General features: G+C 40.0%; 1 protein-coding gene across 3 annotated transcripts in view; it reads left to right on the top strand.

Annotated features, from left to right (window-relative positions):
- Positions 1-19805, top strand: part of unc5cb (unc-5 netrin receptor Cb) — a 106787-nt gene that overhangs the window by 67830 nt on the left and 19152 nt on the right. For all 3 annotated transcript variants that reach the window (XM_056736269.1, XM_056736270.1, XM_056736268.1), the window contains 2 exons: positions 7046-7149; positions 18496-18676. In XM_056736269.1, coding sequence (XP_056592247.1) covers positions 7046-7149; positions 18496-18676 — 285 coding nt within the window. The remainder of the gene's footprint in view (positions 1-7045; positions 7150-18495; positions 18677-19805) is intronic.

The raw sequence follows: 19805 nt of genomic DNA, 5'->3' as shown, positions 1-19805 counted from the left end.
TACTAATATTCATGCAGTATTTAGTGTATTTTTACACGGTATCCTTTTATTTTCCATGTACGTAGAATACTGCAGCGACAAAAGTTGCCAAATTGTGTAGTATATCCCACATTGCAATGTTTCATGTGTGAATGAGCAAAAAGTGTGATTTTTCTTTCTTTCTCTTTTACACAAAAGAAAAATTACCACATTTTATTGATTCAATATTTGATAGATGTTAACTGGAGTCGTAATGACTCGTAACAATGATATGCCCCTAATGTAGTACATTACATTTTATTATTCTTTATAGTTGCGTACTGAATATATACTGTACAGTTTAACATACTTCAAGATATATAAAGCAGTATACGCTACACACTGTGTAGAAGGCAGTGTATTAAATCCTCTCAGTTCATTATTTAATACAGAATGTGTACAAACCAGATGCATTCTGAGCAATTCTACCTAAAAGCAAACATTAGTTTTATAAAATGGCAAATTCCTGGACTCACATTAGCCAACCATCATCACCGCAGTGATTCTCCGTGCTGCCGGCTTTAGTTTAGACGTGCTGGGATTAAGATGAGAGAGTTCAAGTATGTAAATGGCCCTTAATTTACTAACCTGTGTAATTGAGCACAAGTAGCAGAACACACACACTTAATGTAATTGTTTTCACATGCGTCCACGTGTGCGGCAGAAGAGGCTCATGGGATTCCAGCCCTCCCCGCTGGGCGTCTTTTAGTTTGGGCCGAACATCTAAACACCATCTATGGGTAGATATTTGGGAGATTCTCTGCCATTTGGCCTGGGCTCTTTTATATCTGAGAGATGTTTTCATCATCTCAGCCAACGCACGCGGTTATATTTTCCCCCAAAGCGTCGCTGTTATAAAAAGATCAGAACAATTTTCGTGTCCAGAGCCAACGAAACTCATTCTGTTGTGTATATTTCTCACATCTCGAACAATCGAGATTTCTTGGCACATTCTCATACAAGGAGGATTTTAAAGTTAACTGCCATTGTGTTTTTAGATGAATACACAGAAAATGTGCATGTGCTGAATTTGCCTCCATTAGACGATTCTTTTACCCATTTGATCAAATCATGATTCTAATCTTTCGGAAAGCACGTGCAGCTTTTCCCAAAACAAAATGCTTGAAAGTTCTCTCTTTGTTTTATGAGGTCTAGCATCTTTTCTTTCCAGGAAGCACAAAACTCATGTTTTTTGCAAGTGAAATATGTGTGAAACATCGAGCGTCTCCACCTGCATTAATTTATAATAAGCAGAGAGCTTGTGTAGCGCTGCACATCACAAATGGCATTGTAATGCATTTGGCCCATTAGAGGTGGTTATAAATCCAGCGTGTGTTTGTACCTCACATTATTCTTCACTCAGGGTTTTTGGCCCGGAAACTGCACAAAATATGGATCGCATTTCGTCGAGAACCCCAAAGTGCTTCAAATTGGGGCGAGCGGTAGCTCACTTCAGCTGCCGTTGACGTGACGAATCCAGCCAACACGCTCCATACTAGAACAAATATTGAGGAGAGGACTGATTAAGCACGCTTGACAATCGGAAACTATTCTGAAACGGGCGACAGATTTGACAGGAACATGTTTTTCAGGCGCTAGGCCAGAATGCGGTGAGTCAGCAGGCAAACAAACGCGAGTCAGCTCATTTAAAACCTAAAAACACAACTTCTGTTGTTCACTTTTACAGAATCCGTTTTCTTGACCTCTCAAGTCTACACAGAATAAATCTCCAGCGCTCTTCTCCTCCGAATGAACCCAAACTGCCAGCAGCTGGTGTGGATTTACAGTCGACGCCATTTCAATCTCACGTGTGTCAGAATATAAGCAATTAATTTTCCCCGCGTGGAGGCGACACGGGGCGTCGCGGAGGGGCTGTAATGCACTGGAAACGCTGGTAATTGGAGTGAGTTGTTTAAGCTGTCAGTTGCAGAGACGTGCGGTAAAGAGCATCTCACCCACAGTTGTTACTGTAATGGCCACCGATGCGTCTGTGACAACAGCTGACAAACACATTTGTTTTCAGAAGTGTGTGTTCGTGCACGTTCATTTGACTTCTCTTTCATTTGTTAATATTTTTAGCTCTATCACTCCCTTTTTATTTTATCAAAACTATTTTCATGTATTGTTGCTTTCGAAACCTTGGATGTCCAAATTTGCTGTTTTTAGGAAATGGGAAAAAACAATACTTTTTAAATGATTAAATACTGTGTTGTCAAAGTTTACACTTTTTATTTGTTAGATAATTGCAGGACCCACTGAGAAACAAAGGGTGGTTAATAATAATGATTTATGACAAAAAGTTAAAATAACAAAATATGGAAATAAAAGGGATTTTGAAAAAAATATAATAGTGCTTATTTATTTCCAACAAAATATATTAAAACACACATCATAAATCTTTTGAATCAGGACCCAAATGCATGTGCGAGTTTGATGTTCAGTTCATGGAAACTGTTCAAATGAATTTGTCACAATGAACTTTCCAACTTTGGCCGAAGATGGTCAGTGTGTTGAGGATTAAATCAAAATATTTTCGCTCTCGTGCTTTCATGAGCCAGGAAAGATCATAAAACTCATTTAATGATATATTTAGGAAACTTAATGGCCAAGTTAAATGTATATTTAAATAATCATAATTTTCACAGTGTTGCGGCTTAATTTAATATAACCAGAGAAATCATTTCAAACACATTGTGAATATTCAATATGATACCAAGCCGTACTGGGAGTAGCTGCTTGTTAGAAAGACACACAAGACAAGAGTGTTGTTTGTGTGCATGTGTGTGTGTTATTGGACGGAAATTGTGGTTTTGTAAAACATTTACTCTGCCATTAAAACATCTTCTAGATCTCTTTGAATAATTTGATTTAATGTGACACTAATTGAAATCAATTATAACATTACTGATATAATAAAATAAGGATAAGCAGTCGGACTGTGTATGTATGTGTTTCCTCTTGGCATTCTGTCCGGTTGACCTTGAGTTGTGCATCTGGACACCCACAGGGCAACTTCCTGTCTCTGCTAAGACAGGTTGACAAACCCACAAATCTCTCTGTGTAGCGTGGGAGACACATTATTGTGTTCAATGAAAATCATCTTGTTATTATTTGTACACTCATCATAAAAGGCGATATTGAGTGGAGGATCTTGAAGGGCCTGAGATCATTTCTCTTCGCCATGCGTAATGGCATAAAGCATTTAAAAAATAATTTGATATGACTTCTTCATGTTTCCACAAAATGTAAATAGAAGCTGTGTATAGAAATAGTTTATATATATTATTGTATATATTTACAGAGTAGCCCACCAATTTGGAAAACATTTTATGAACATTAACTTAAGAGTTTTAATTGTATTTTTTGAAGCTCGAAACTGAAAATGGAGAGAATATATATGGAAATATTTGGTAATTATTCAGTACTGTATAAGAAAATATTTTACTTGGAAAACAAATACTGGAAATTTGCATTTATTATATAACATTATATAAAGACTTATTCAACCTGGCTTTAATTCACTGATCAAAGAGGTGTATTTAACTTATTATCTTTTGATCACAGCATCAACTTTAACAAGCACATCTTTGATTTGAGTTTGTTTTGATCTTTGATCCTCAGCCTCAGGTCCACATTGAATTTCGTCTTCTTCAGTCTCACGGTAAGAGCTGTACGCCTCCTTCACACAGACAGATTGCTGGAGGTCACCGAACGGCTGTGCTGGATGCCCTGCTGCTCCACATGTGCTGCAGACAGTGCTTTTGATCTTTTTATTGCTGCTGTAACGGTAACATTTTCTGACACAGATGATAGAGAACAGTCAGATCACTCGCGGTATTACAAACCTCCAATTCGGCACTCCTCTGCATAAGCGTAAACTTCTTTTAACTAGCTGTCACCGGTTTGGTTGGCGTGTCATTCTGTTGAGAGTTCAGCGCTGGCGGTCAGCTGTGACCACCGCTTAACGTCTCGAGCACATCAGCCGGGATCAGATTCTGTGTCCCAGAGTTCCTGAAGTCCCAGACTACTGCAGGATATCTCACTGATACTCCTGCGGTGGTGAGTTACGGATGTGTGTGTGCGTTATTCCTTCAGTCTGGATCTCCTGTCAGCTGTGACCTTCGTGGAGAAATGTGAAGGTGATGATGTTCACCGTTTAGTTTTGTGATCTGCGACCCTCTCAATGTTCTAGGCATGAGCGCAGAAGTTGGTAGACATTTTGCTTTTGTTCTTAATTGTTTGTTAAGAGCAGAACGGTGACCGCTCACGTATTCAAGTAAAATTGTTTTACTCATTTACTTTCTCACTCGATACACTTAAAATAAAAGTTCAGAATCCCATATGAAGGAATTGAGGTCGGAAATGCCCTCTTTTTAAATATGTAGTGCATAGTATGTGAAAATAAGCATGCGTGATTAGTATGTCCCAAGTATGATCGGATTCTGTAAAATATTGGAAAACTGTGAGGCGGGCTGTTATTTTAAATGTACATGTGATTTTGCTACAGTACCACTAAATTCATTTCTTGTGTTTAAAAAAGTACACTGTAATACATTTAATTGTACTTAAAGTGCTTTATTTTCACACATAATTTTGTACATTATATACAAAAAAATGTTTTTAGTACTTCTTAAGATAAACTTAAGAGGAAGAAAGTGTACTCAACTGTGCTATTTTGAGACACCCATAAAAAGTACATAAGATTATATTAAATAAAAAATAAATGTGTGACAATAAAGCACTTTAAGTACATTATAGAAGTTTACCTCAATAAAGTGTACTTTTTTTACCTGGGCCATTCGGGTTATTATTTTGGTGGCAGCTGTAAAAGGTCACAAGACGATTGTGTGTGTTCATACTTTATTGAACATAATCTCGTTTAACAGAAGTTTTTCATTCAGTATATACTTAGATAGTATCCGAGGTGGGCCAAGCTTTGGTTAGTTTTTGCAAGCAAGCAATATATAAACGGCACATTTTCAAATGGAATAGTAGATATTTTGCTAGTTACCATTGTTTGACATTTATGTTAATAGATCAGAAAAACATATTCACACATGCCCACATAAAAACCACTGTCTGGGTGTCCCTGCGGTCCGCTGAGCCACTTCTTTGATTGATTGAGTGTCACATTGACTTCTATAATCCTGTTGAGGTGATGGCAGTGACTGTATAACACGCCCTCTTTCTGATCTCAGTAGCCATGTTATTACAATCTCATCCCCCTCCCAGCAAAACACAATATACATCTAATGAAGCTGCAGACTGCTGAAGCGAGACGCTCGCTCTCCTGACTCTCACATCCAGCGTGGGAAACACAGAGATATATTGGATTTTTATTAGAGCGGCACGTGAAATCTCTCCGTTTCTCTGCGGACCTCCGTGGACGAACGGAGATGGAGGTGTAGCGAGTGAGACGGAGAGCACCCAGAGGAGACGAAAGAGTCTGGATCATCTATCACTGTCAGCAGCAGCCCTCAGCCAATACAAACGCCCGTTTGACTGACTGAGAGCACCGTCGGCCACTAGCTGCTGTCAGTCTGATGTCCCGCCTTCCCGAGGGTCTCATAATGAACCTGCACTACGGGGGGCCACTTTTCTCCTCGTGCAATAGAGGCATGACAAAGTGATCTGTGCTATTATGTGGTGTACTGTACGCTGAGTGACAAGATCATATTTTGGGGAGGTAAGCGATTTGCTTTTAAGGCCACCTCAGGTTAGATTAAACCATCGAAATATGACAAAACTTCAAAAATAATCATATTATAAATATAATATCAGAGATGACGGGGTGTATTTCATACACACAAAAATGCATACAAATATCGAAACGAAGCATATACCCGACTATCCGTTTTTAACATTTTGTTGATGCTTTTGCTCAAATGTGTTAGAATAAAGGGTTGGACATCACTTTTACCCACTGCTGGATGTTTCCCAGGTACGATTGAAATGGGCTATGAAATGATATCATAATCACACACAAAACCTGACTAGATAGACAGCCCATGAGGTTTTGAGACGCAGCATAAGTTAAGTATGATGTAATTGCTCTGGGACTCTATAATCATCACATAAACCAAATGTGTGTGTGATGTTTCTATCGCTCTGAGAGAAATGAGACCATAACCATTTGTCACAATGATCGTGGAGTAAATGACACCGAAAGAAATCATCTGAAAATATTGTCTTGAAAATATAATCACTGAATGAAACTGGCTTAGAAAACTGCAGATGTAGTGTATGTATGCCTTGAAAAACATGTGGCTAGAGACCGGTGCTGGTAAATGTCTTGCGTAAAAGTCGACGCTGCCTAATCGCATTAATATGCAGCGCCAAGCATAAAACTCATTACGTATCCCCCAAAAATCCCAGCCATCAGCATGTGGTGCCACACTGTCCTCATCTCCGTCATACTTTATTCAGGCTCCAAGTCAAATATGTACCCGAGGAGCCAGCAGGCATGGCGAGGTGTGCATGCTGAGTGAAGACTATAGATCAGTATTCCAACAGGTTTCTGTAAGGTGTGAAAGAAGCTGTGAGGAGACTCCTGATTTCTGTTAGGGTTTAGGGATGAAACTTTCGTTTGAGAAGTAGCTAATGTGTCAGTTATATCTTTCGTAAAAAAAAAGGGGGTTTTAAGTTCTGCGTATTTTTGGAAGACCAGGTTTATATTTTTATTATTATTTATATAAAATGTTTATTTTACTTTAGTATTGTATCATTTAATTTTAAAAGATTGAATGATTTTTGTTTTTTAAATGATTAAATTTCGCAGTGTTTTTACGCTGGCTGTAGTTATTCTGTGGAAATGAACACACATATGAATGTGTAAATGTTGTGTGGTTTATGTGAAATCATCGCACAACTTTTTCATGCTGGCTTGACCGAAGACCTGACGAGCAGCCGATCGCTGTGCAGATGCATTTTGAGACTTGAGTTGTTTATTTAGATCATCGTATCAAGAGATTTGATTGTTTCAGACGGCTAAATATTTCTTGGTTTTCTGGTTTCTCTGTGTTTGTAGATCTCAGGAAGACGTTCGATCAGGAGCCGCTGGGGAAGGAAGTGTCGCTGGAACAGGAAGTGCTCCTGCAGTGCCGCCCACCTGAAGGAATACCTGCAGCTGAGGTAGGAACTCTCTCCGTTGATCGGTTTTATATTGAAAAGCGTGTGTTCGTCTGAACTCCTCTGCGGCCGGTGTGAAGGGAACTCGATCACTTCAACGAAATGTCAGACTTTATTGAGAAACATTTACCTCAGTGGCCACCTGTTAATTCGTGTTTAGCTACATGGGGTGCATTGATTGTGACATCGATTGTGGCTGTCAGACAAACTCGTCCTAATAACAGCCGAAAGTTGGAGCTAAACAGGATTAATAGATGGTGGCGGTAAAGGATTTTCTCGAAGCGTTAAGTCTTTTTTCCTAGACGTCTGTGTTTACAATGGTAAAGAAAGTAGAGAAGGCTGCATATCTCCGTCAGAGAAACATCCTCCAGGCGGCTTAACTGACTGAATGGACGGATTGTAAAGGAGGTGAACGCCTCGGCTGCATTTTTCTCTGCCTCTTAATCATCTTAAACATGTGTTATGACGACCACCATTAACTTAAGACTACGTTTGGCTCGCTGTCTGTCCCAGAAGACTGTGGGTGAGTTATACTGAGCCATTAATTGGAGGGCGTGGGCTTATTTAAATGAGGGCCGCTGATGTTTGAGGACAAGTATGAATGTGTGTTTATGTCAGAATGATCAATAAAGGCTTTTAATAGGAGAAACTGCTGGCGCTGAGCTGCAGGGCTCTTGCGGAGAACTTTGAACATTTGGCCGTGTGCAGATAAGAAGCGTTTTGCGACGCTTTTCAAATGTAGGTTTGCCTATTCCCGGAAAGCCTTCAAATGCTTTAAAGATCACAGAATGTCCACTTGGCCTTTCTGCGGTCGAAGTTGTTTATTCCTTGTTCGGGTTGAGGAAATCAGTATGAATGTTCACGACAATTAAAACGGTGGATTTTAATTTTAACAGAAAACCTGTTTAGCTTTTTTCTCCTTAGAAAAGAGACAGACATCTCAAATGTCTCCCGTTTCAGAAGCGATGTCTTAAACTGAGTTTAGATGTGGTTGCTAAGGTGTTTTGGGTCATTTGCTAGGCAGTGTTGGGGAAGCTTCTTTGAAATTGTAGTTAGACAAGCTACAAGCTACCTATTAATAAAAGTAGTAAAGTTACTGCTTATCGACCCATCTGAGAAAGTAGTTAACTACTCTACAAGTTACTATAAAAAGTAGCTAGCTTCTTTGAATTTACTTTTTTGTTTTTACAATCTCACATTTAAAACATACAAGAGTGTAATATTACCGTAAAATTATCGTTTTTTGTGTATGAAGTGTATGAATTAACTAGATACTACAGAATACTGTAGTATGTTACTCGACAGCTGTTATATACTACAAATTACTATAGTAAATACTATAGTATACTTTATTTTTACTATGCTATATTTTTATGTGATACACTACACGTGTGTTATTGACTAATGTTTTAAATAAATAAAAAGCGTCTGCCAAATGAATAACTGTAAATTTAAATGGAGAAGTTAAAAACAACGTTATGCAATACCATTATCATTGTATTGTTAATGTGTTCATTCATTACATAAGATTCACATTTAATAATTAATAGGATGGATGTTTCGAACTTTAAATATTTATCGACTCATGTACGTCCATTACGATCTTCTCAGTGAAGCATAAAGCTGCAATACATAGTTAAAGCAGTAGATGGCGATAATGATCCACTTCAGTTTGTGATAAAGTAAGAAGAAGAAGACGTTATGGAGCGCTGCTCTGAAGGCATGACCGAATGTAGCTTTTGGTCGAACTACAGCGCTACTTTTTAAAAAAAGTTATTAACTACTGGAAAAGCTACACTGTTTAAAAGTGGTTGAGCTACCGCCAAGTAACTGAAAAATGCAGTGAAGTTGGTAGCGTCGCTACTTTAGTTAGCTACTCCCCAACACTGTTGCTAGGGTGGTTGCTAGGTTGTTCTGACGTGTTCAGATAATTGTGATAATGATGGTTTTGTCATCAATCACCAGTAGTATAATTAAAATCCATTTGAAGTACGGTGTAGCATCACTCTTAAGCAAACATAAGATCCATTCTGAGAAGTAAATTTGTGTTCCATGTCAGCTCGGAGAAATGTCTCACGGGAGGAAGTTGAGTGGAGCTTGGGGGATCTCAAGAGAAAGCGTTTCCTTTGATTCTGCTCTGAAAGGTCCCACGCTTGACCTGGAAAACACGAGTTAAGTGACCAGAACTCTGACGCCTTTATTGCAGGTGAAAATGCTGACGGAACAAATGGGCTGTAATCTGAAGGGAGCTGTTTGCAGAAGCCTGGGGAGCAATTTCTGCTTTAAAGACGTGAGACCTGTATCCCCACACAACTGTGTTTGGCAGCAGATAGACTGCGCGTCTCACTCCCGCATTAAAAGTAATTTGTGTTGGAGAAAATTGTACATCACAGATGGCGTGGCTTACTTGGCTTGGCATATTTTGTTGAAGTTATTTTCTCTTTTTGGCCATTTGTTTGTGCAGTGATGCTTTTTCTCCCAAACACAATTAGAGCCGATTCAATAACGTGCCACTTTGCTTGATTCTTCACCTTTGATTCTTGTACGAATAACTTTATTTATTGGGACATTCATAACACTTTCTACGGTTTAACTAATGTAGCAGGTCATTTGGCTTTTTGACAAACAGGTTTTATGTTTGTTACTATTTCAGCTAGTGAAGCGGTCAGTTGTGTGGAAAAAAACAGAAATGGACATTTCAAACAAAATTGATGACGAAATTCACTCAAACTTCTTATGGCTAGTCTTTGTATCAAAAATGAACCATGGTTTTATTATAGAGAATGTGAAGTTACATCATACCGTGTTGAATGTTGCACCATCTTGGGAGGATGGCTGCTAGTGTGTTCAATGCAATGTTTTTTCTTGTTTGATTAGGAAATATAACTATTGTAGTTCGGTCTTGCTGTATTAAAAACTGCACTAGCATTACTCCATACATCAAACAAAACAAGTAACAGTTCATATCAAAACAGTAATAGCAGTGAAGTATGATCCTCCCAAGATGGCGGCACCACTCCAACATATTGCGCAACGTCAGCTTCACATTCTCTATTAAGAACGTGTATTTGCCATGTTTTTCAGTGGATTGATAACCGTTTGTATTATCATTATTTTAAAACATATTCCACGGTAAAACTACAGTTATTGTGATAAGACCGAGGTTGCTATGATAACTACTAATAATAACAAAAACCATAGTGAGCGTCTTAAAATCATGGTTCATTTTTGTAACAGAATGTGTATCGTGTAGCTAAGTACATATTTAATGTCACCTGTTCATAAACACTGTGTCTGTTTCTGTCGTCTCTGTATATACCTGAAGTCAATCATGAGTAAATGAGAAAAAGGTCAGAAATGAATCAAGAAGTCTTTTTCTCTGAGAGACCCTAAACACGCGGGTTTTATGTTTTGACCACCTGCTTAAAACTCAATATTGAGAGAATATTTTAAAATCCTATTTAACAATATAATGAGGTGAAATGAAATCTGTTGCGTTCTATTCACAAGTTATAGTCTGGCGGATAAGCAGAGGTGCATTATGGGAGATGTGTGTGGCACGTTGCCCCTCTGCATCTGTCGCCGTGCTGGCAGGAGTTAGCATGTATCAGCCGGGTCTGATCTCAGGCCAGGGCGAGCGCAGAGGGAGGCGGAGCAGAGGTTAGCCAGGACAGACAGCGCATCAGTACACATCAGTCTAAGCGGCGGTAAGGCGAGGTGTGTTTGTGGATCAGTACTGACAGCCGGACGATGCTTGTTCTTACCTCACCTCTAAGGAAGCACTTCCATTACACTGATTAACTGTTTGTAAATGAAAGAACAAACACCGTCCGCTCTCTGCCCTGTCTCACCCACACTTTTTCTTGTCTTCTGTGATTTTGCAGTCGAAGGATATATATATATATGATTATGTTTGTGTGTGCCGTGGTGCTACGGATGGTGTGACACAGAAAACACGCTATCTCAGACTGTCACAGTCATTTTCATGACGTTTCAGAACGGATCCAAACAGACACAGTTGGCTTGTGGCTGTGCTTGTATGGAAATATGCAACGATGGTTCCATCAAAGAGGAAAATCTCTGCTATCTCACACGAACAGATGGAAATGTGAGAGAGGGCATGTGATGAACGCTTCTTTGATCTGTCGGGTTCGTCGACTGCTCGCCACAAAAGAAACAATCCGATAGTGTACCTGCATTAGGCTGTTGTCGCCCTTTGCTATCCTGTGTCGTTCAAACACGTCAGCTAAATGTGTTATTTAAAGGGAAACGCTTAGTTTTTGCCCAAACATATTGAACAAACAACTATATATTTAAAGGCTAAATATATCGAGATCATGTAAATTACATTACATACGGTAGTAATGTTGCCATGTGTGAATGTGAGCAGTCGTAAAGCCGAAGGTGAATGAATAACAAAGTTATTGGCCTGGAAAATAGTCTGAATCACGCAAATCGTCTCTAGTCCGATTCGCGAACCCCCACGGATTTACGTCACTACATATGGTCGAACCCACAACCTTGCGTTGTTAACGCAATGCTCTTACCACTGAGCTACAGGAAAGCTTATTATAACAAAATACTCTTGTTTTTACACCGTGTATATACATAAACTTGTTGTTGGACACTCCATAAACCAAAATAGGACCTTAAAAATCAAGGATTATTTACTCTAAGAATTCTACTATACTGTACATGTTTCTAGTAAGCAGTCATTTTTTTGGTAAGCATCGCTTTTACAGACTCCGCTTTAGAAAGGGAAGGATTACAGACGTTTTATCTCGAATCAATTCCTGGAAAATGAAGAATGATTATAATTGCAATCCTGATAATCTGAGATTAGCAAGCGTGTGTTTGTCTTTTTACATTATTGGGGTTGAACGTAACGTTTCGCTCGGCAGAATGATGTTACACAATGACTGAAGCCACTCGTGGGTGGTTGTTATTTGCAAATTTAATCAAAAACACGGCTAGTACCGCAGGAGAGAGAACGACATTATCATAACTGCTTTCCGCTAGGAGACAGCATTGTTTGGGTTGTCTCACCTGTGAATGCGGTGCGTCGCTGCTTGCAATGCAAATGTTCGAGTTGTTTGTTGCTTGTGAAACACGACTTTGCACCTCTGCATTAGTGTGGAACAGTGATCGTATCATTCATTACTTCTCAACATTTTAGAAAGAACACTGAAACCAGTTGGACTGGAGTCATGGCTCTGGTGAGCTGGAAACTTCTAAACTGTTCCGGGAAGTCCACGTCTGTGGCAGCTTCTGTTCTCGACAGATGAATCCCCAGCCTTTATGACTCGGCTCGAACCCTCGCAAAGCCCGGGTGGATGAAACAGTCTTATCTAACGCAGCGCAGACCGCGCCAGCAGACGCAAACTTGTGCTAAGCAAACACGCTGCAGACATTTATCTTGGCGCGCCGAGTGAAGGACTCTGAAATACTGCGAGTGCTTTGGAGAATAGAAGAGCAGTTGGGTAATTCATGGAGTCATGTGACGTGGCTGCATTAGTGCACTTCACTCAAAGCTGAGACCCATTTGAGTTATTCACATATGTTTTCATTCTCTGCGCATTTGTAATGCACTACACTTATATAAAACTTAAATAAGTTGTTTGTCACGATAATGGACTTCTACATCACATTTACTTAATCAGGGTTCAGAGGAGAGGAAAGGCATTTTTTAAAGGGATAGTTCACTCCAACAATAAAACTGTCATCATTTATTCCCCCTCGTGTCATTCAGACGCTTTCTTTCGCGGGAGTCAAAAGAAGATATTTTAAGAAATGTGGATGTTGTTTCCGTACAATGGAAGTCAATGGGGTCTGATGTTGTTTGGTTATCAAAATTCTTCAAAATATCTTCTTTTGTGTTCTGCAGACGAAAGTCATTCAGGTTGAATGATGAAATCATTTTTATTTTTGGGTAAAATATCCGTTTATTCCCATTCAATTGTATTCAATATGTATTTTGATCCTCTTGTGAAAATCAACAATTGTTTAACTATAGGAACATTTTTTCAGCTTTTGTAGAAAAAAACATGCTAACCAGGATGATGACAAAAACAAATAATTCATTTAATTTCGATATTAATTGAAGTTTATATAATATAATGTAATGCACATATTTAGTTATCACCCTGCTCTTGATTGTGAGACGGTCATTATACGTTTCTCTGTATGAACATGTCATTTAAATTTTCTTTAAAGAGTCTAGGACACCAGCGGGTGACGGTCTTTTTCATGAACCTTTTATGTCGGGCGTCTTGGCAAACTCATCAAATGGACTTAAATCTAGGCTCTGAAAGACCTCAGTGTTTCCTTTGGTCTTTTCTTTTCCTCGGATTCTCAAAGGCACTTGTCAGCTCGTTTAGATAAAGACAGAGTTCAGAGGTGACCGTACGCCTGAGAGCCGCTGATGCCGTCGCCATGACAGCGCAGTTTTCATTCAGGCAGTTGCTTGGCGAGCCGCGGTCCTGTGGAGTCACGGAGCGCCACACGGCGAAGACCCACGGTGCTTTTAGAAAAGACTTAACCAAGGAGATGCGAGAGGATTTGAAACAATCTTCTGTGGATATGAATGGGCTTCTCATCTGTTATACTTCACTTCAAAAACCGGTCACGTTTACTTCCCTCGTGTGGCCCCAGACCAGAGTTTCTGGAACACACAAGGAGATATTTAGCAGAATGTTTATGATGCTCTGTAACGTCCAATGACAGTAGATGTAGACGGATGCTGTTTGTGTTACACAGAAGACGGGTTTGGAGCCATGCACGCGATACATTTTTGGATGAAGTTTGATGCGAAGAAGAGATATTGAGAATAAATCTAGCAAAAGGTTACGCAAGCTTTCCAGTTTTAGCACTTTAAATATTTGCAATTCGCTGGTTGGTGTTTGTCCGCATATGTAAGATGTCATTTGTGCGTATGTGGGTGGATGAGCTGGGAAAGTCTGGCGACAGGTTTTAGAAAAAGAAAAAAGAGATGCACGTGGTCAGCGATCTTTGACCTTGATCACACCGATCCATCAAAGACAAACCATGAGACTTACAGAGTTCATGTTTTATAAATCAAGGATTATTTCCTAGAAAATGCAATGATAAGAACAAATCGAATCCAGATTTGACCATATCAATCGATACGTTTATCATGCGGTCTGTATTGTGAGAGACATGTCACATCGGCAGTCTTATCCCAAGGGAAGCTTCTAAGAAGCGAAAGATTTTGTAGGAAATCTTCATTTCATGTCTGTGCTGTCTAGCAGTGAGAATTGAGACATTGAAGCGCTCTCATTAGTGATGGGAGAACAAGGCTTCTATCGAAAGATGTTTGTGAAGATGCCTGTGAGCTTTAGCTGTTATTTCTGTCATTTGTTGACTTGTGCTGTCTCATTAACTGCAGTTTTGAGGTTTGTTATAGTGCACGTCTAAAGGGAATGTGATGTTTTTTCTAAATTAGTGCATTCATTATAAACAGTCTGCAATATTAATGAACCCACGACACAAACCCATGAAAGAAACAGAGACATCACTGAAACATTTCTCATTGTTTACCGGATAATACAACCTCCGCCCTGCCTGTCTGTCTGTCTTCAATCAGATCCCGATATGAAGCTATTCAAATTTTTTATAATACAGTGACTGTAAGTGTATGCTATAAATGCTTGTGGAAGTTTTGTTTTTCTTGAATTTGAGTTGGTAAACATACGAATGCAGTCAGGTGAGGTCTAGAGACGAGACCCCCGTCCACAGACGAGACCCCCGCCCACAGGAGCTCGTTGGACCCTCAATGTAAATAAAGACGTGTGTGGAGAGATGCGCGATGGTTTTACCTGCTGCTGGTCTACAGGCAATTTTCTCGTCTCCAGATATAAAAACACACATTAATCACACATTTAGTTCTCGGACACTTTTCCTGTGGTTTGGCATTTGCAGGTTGTGATTTCGCTTTTTCTTTTCCACTGCGGACTGGAAGATTTTCCCAGTAAAGGCGAAGAATGCTTTTAAAAGAGAACTTGTTTGGCTTTCAGTACGAGCGGAAACCCTTTGAAAATCTTCTCTCTCACATTAAATAATTATAATGGCACTGACTTTTTCTTTCACTATTTTCTCGGAGAATATGTTTGTGCAGCTCCGGCGGGTTTGTTTCTTTCTTAAATAGTTCCCAATTAACGTAATGTTTTTGACATTTGAATAATTCAGAAAAGCTGCGAGAGATTGCATTTGCATTTTCGCCTGCGAATCTGAAGGAGATTATAAAGGAGAGAAGCAGGTCGGGGCAGAAATATTTTATTGCTACTCTCTTTGTTTTGGGGCCGTTCATCTTGAAAGCATCGCTGCTACGTTACAGTCCGAATCTCAGCGGTGAAAAATGTGTTTACATTGAACTCGCATTGAAACTGGATTCTTCTGCAGTGTGAACGCGCCTGGTGCGGGGAATCCTGTTCTGATCAGACGGAAGATTATTTAAATACTGCCGTCATTTAAAGCAATTACTCTGCTCCATTAAATATTAATGCAGGTTTTTCCTTCATCACCACGTTCAATCGCATAGAGACATCTAACCATCACACACACACACACACAGCTGCTTCAAATTAAATTGATGTCAGCTTCTCTTGATGGAGCCACAAACAATAATTGGCTCCAAATGCTTCTGCCTATTTGTATAATGACCACTTGTATTAATTTCCTTCATGAATATGAGCGCAGGAGTTACTGCTAATCAGAGCGCATGCATCTGACTTCCTGTCTGCGCACCGCATCCTTTGTTAACTGAATGAACTTTCCTGTTTAATCTCTGTTCATCTCTCTCTTTCACTATTTGTCTGTTTTAATATATTTATATATGAATACAAATATTTTTTTTAATATCTTTACATATGAATATAAACACCTATATTTATAATAATGATATATGCCCCCCAAAATAAGAAGATATGAGGTTTCAGAAGGACGGCAACGATATATATTCTTTCAAATTTAATGCAATTTGTAACTGCTTACTTACATGCTTTTCATTTAAAGTCAAATGACATTAAAATGACATTTTGAGTGTAATCGTTTCTGACAAATCAACTACTTCATTATTATTATAAGCTTATTGTTCATTTGAGTAAGTTAAGGAGAAAGTAAAACACAGATTTGATAACAAAGTTTTCTCAAGCGGAGTAAAACTTTGTTAATAGCAGCCGGCATATTTCTGGATTTAAATATGTGCCTTTTTCAGCACTGTTGTGCCAACTTTGCATATCAGGGCGAAAAGCTGCTCGTTCATTTCCTTTTCAAGTCTCTGTTTCGTTCTGTAAAACACTTGACTTCTGTGGGACTTTATAAGAGCCGCTTATTAAAAAGGAAAGTCATCAGTGGCCTTTCTTTTGTGTTTACTCTTATAGAAATGCCTGAGTTCACAGCAGCCCCTGCGTCACGCTTTTGTCTGTTCTAGTTTCTCCCATGATGCACCAGCACTCCAAACTCTAAATGGACAGAGTGAAAAATCACTTTAGGAAACCTAATATCTGTCTGCTTTATTCTCTTGTTTCCTGGTAACAGCCTCGTTCCTCCACCGCGCTTCAGCTCCTCGCTTCCCGTTAGGAATGAACAGATCGCGTTTGCCGTTGGTATTGTTCACTGCCGCCCAAAAAGACAATAACTCAAAGTGGAGGCACATCTCACAAGACTAAACAGATGCCCAAAGTAGGTGGCCCTCAGGGGCGGCGGCAGAAATATAACAGCATCAGGGCCACAGCAGGGAATGTTAGCGCCAATCAGCATCCTACCATCACACAGCTGACACACACACACACAACGTTCAGATCCTCCCCATCTGAGCGTTCCTGCTTCAGTTTGGTTTGTCTGTTTGCTTTAGTAATTTGAGGGCGGCAAATAATCACTGTGGCGAGCATTGCGGACAGTGGATTTGTGGGTAATCCGTATTGATTTCCTTTCTCTTCTGCGTTCCTCTAAACGGTGCCATTTTCATGATTACATGGCAGGATTGTATGATAAAGCCACGTCGATTCAATTCAATATCATTCGCACCGTGTCACAAAGCAGCTTTGCATTTGTCTCTGGACCGCTCTGGGTCGGTTCGATGGTCGACAGAGCGCTGCAGGGTTATTGGATATGTCTGCATATGCCAGTGTGACCGTTCTGCCCTAACCTCCACTCGAGTGATTAAATATTCATCAACAATAATGGAAGATGATAAAAATGAAAATTGCATATCATGTGCAATACTTCGTCTTTATCTGCAGACGAGTCCACTAATGAGGGAAGGAATCCATCACGCTATTTTTAGAGGCAAAGTAAATCAAATTATGGGAAGTAATTCATCGTTCATTTCCTAATGGATGCCAAAAGAAAAGCATCAGAAAATATTGCTGTGTGCGGTTTTCTAGTCTGTTTCTGTAGCAAGCGTTTTGAAATGTTTTAATTGTTGCTAAGATGTGTTTTAGCATGCCTACTGTTTCAATAGAGTCAAAAGAAGCCCAACCTTGAAGGTCCAGTTTCTATTGACGGAAACGCAATATAATAAGCATAACCTTGTCTTTAGAAGTGTATAGAGACCTTACATAATGAAACATTATGTTTTTATTACCTTAGAATGGGCTATTTCTATCTACATACAGCGCGGGTCCTCTTGCATAGATTTTGCTAGTTGTTTCTATTGTAGCCCTAAATGGACAAACTGCTTTACAGAAAGCGTCGTCAAAGAAGGGGAAAGACATTTTAGTCCTGTGAGAGCCACCGTAGTGCTTCGAAAGGGAGGGTTGGAGTGAGCAGTTTGTTGCAATTCGCAACCTCACCTTTAGATGCCGCTAAAATCTCCACATTGCTCCTTAAGTCTATAAATATGTGGATTCCCCTTATCCACCGTATCCAAACTTAGCACGTGACTCAGCTGTGGATCGTCCACCACGACTCATCTCAGAGGTCCAAGTGCCCTCGAGAGAGAGCAGTGAAATGAGAGCATCAGTTTGACTGGACAGAGTCTGTTGTTCTGTCTCTGATTGAACGATCTGCATGATTTACTGTCAAAGAAAAAACAGGTTTCAAACCATTAGTTTTGACGTGACCTCAGGCTCAATTCCTTGACCATTTATAAACTGGAAGCTCACAGTACAAGGTCGAAGGTCCTTTATTCACTGAGAAAAATTCTGTATTTACTTCACAATGTGTCTGTGAGGCATGTGTTAGTTTGTTCAGGGAAAGTAAATTAGGAGCGTGATCGATTTTAAGGAACATTTTCACAGATCAGCTCTTTTCACGTATCGTAATACGACGTCATTGCAATTTCCGAGGAAAATGTGTTCTCACGTCTCAATTCCGTTTGTGTTTTCGTAGGTTGAATGGCTGAAAAACGAGGAGGTTATTGACCCGGCGGACGACCGAAACTTTTACATCACCATCGACCACAACCTGATCATCAAACAGGCCCGTCTGTCCGACACCGCCAACTACACCTGTGTGGCTAAGAACATCGTGGCCAAGCGGCGAAGCACCACAGCAACCGTCATAGTTTACGGTGAGTCCTGTTCTGCATGTCAAAGCATATAACTGAAGTTATTCAAAATATTTCAAGATTTTTCTTCCATATCAGCTCTTATCTTGGTTTATCCTCATCTGATTTAAGCTGTCACCTCTTTGATAGCATCGGGCCAACCGGTCTGATCAGAACATCTAGCATAAGATCAGAGTCCGGTGTAGCTTCTCCGCGTGCCACAAAAAACTTTTCGTAGCTTAGTTTTGTGTATCGAAATACTTCCTTTCTAAAGATTATTTAAGTTCGCCGTGCATTTCCCTTGAGCTGGGTAAATTTTCCTTTTGAGAACAGAGAGGCGCGCTGACAACCCTCCTGCAGATGCTTTCAAACGTTTCTTTGAGCGTTAAAAGAACAACATGGTGTACATTTTCCCCGCAACATGGCGCTGCTCTTCCACGAGTCTGATGCGCTGTGAAGTCGAGTCTCGGCATCTGCCGCAACGCTCTTTCAGAAGACGACTCTTTCAGAAACACTTCAACAAGTGAAAGCAAACCACCTGCTGCAAACGCGTCCCGGTTTCCCTCCGGATGAATTCCCAGATCGGTTTGAAGGCGGAAAGCAGCTGATTTCTTTTCCCATGCTGTAATAAATTGACTCCTTCTTTCTCATTTTAAATCCAATGCAATTACATCTGCTCTCTGGTCCCGGAATACAAACGATTTGCCCTGTAAGAGGGTTTGCAATTGGTTGAAGGGGTAATAGTGCGGCCCGCTCGAGCATGACCGCCGAAAAGACAATACTTGTGTTGAAATACACCAGCGACCGCATGTCTGCCTGTTTTGCTTAAAGTGGAAGTGAATGTGTGTGGTGCTTGACTGCTTCTTTCTCATCTATCTGTCTTTAGTTCTTTAGCAGAAGCTAGATTTAGAGATGCTTCTGGGCCTGCAGTGCTGATGATGTCACCGGGGTCCAGCTTGTCCGTCTCGGGTATTCAAATTCACCCGGTGCCGTTAGTCTCTCTTTTGTTATCAGTATACTTGTCCACAACCGCAGGGAAGAACCATCACAGGGGAACATCCACCGTGTTCAGTGAAAAGCTGTAAAAAATGAATTCTGTGATGGATTTATGGAGACACGAGGTCACAATTCCTCGTCTGCTTATTCAGGCCTG

The sequence above is a fragment of the Triplophysa dalaica genome, chromosome 22 (assembly GCF_015846415.1).
Source record: "Triplophysa dalaica isolate WHDGS20190420 chromosome 22, ASM1584641v1, whole genome shotgun sequence".
Classification (NCBI taxonomy): Eukaryota; Metazoa; Chordata; class Actinopteri; order Cypriniformes; family Nemacheilidae; genus Triplophysa; species Triplophysa dalaica.
This window is presented reverse-complemented; position numbering and strand designations above follow the sequence as displayed.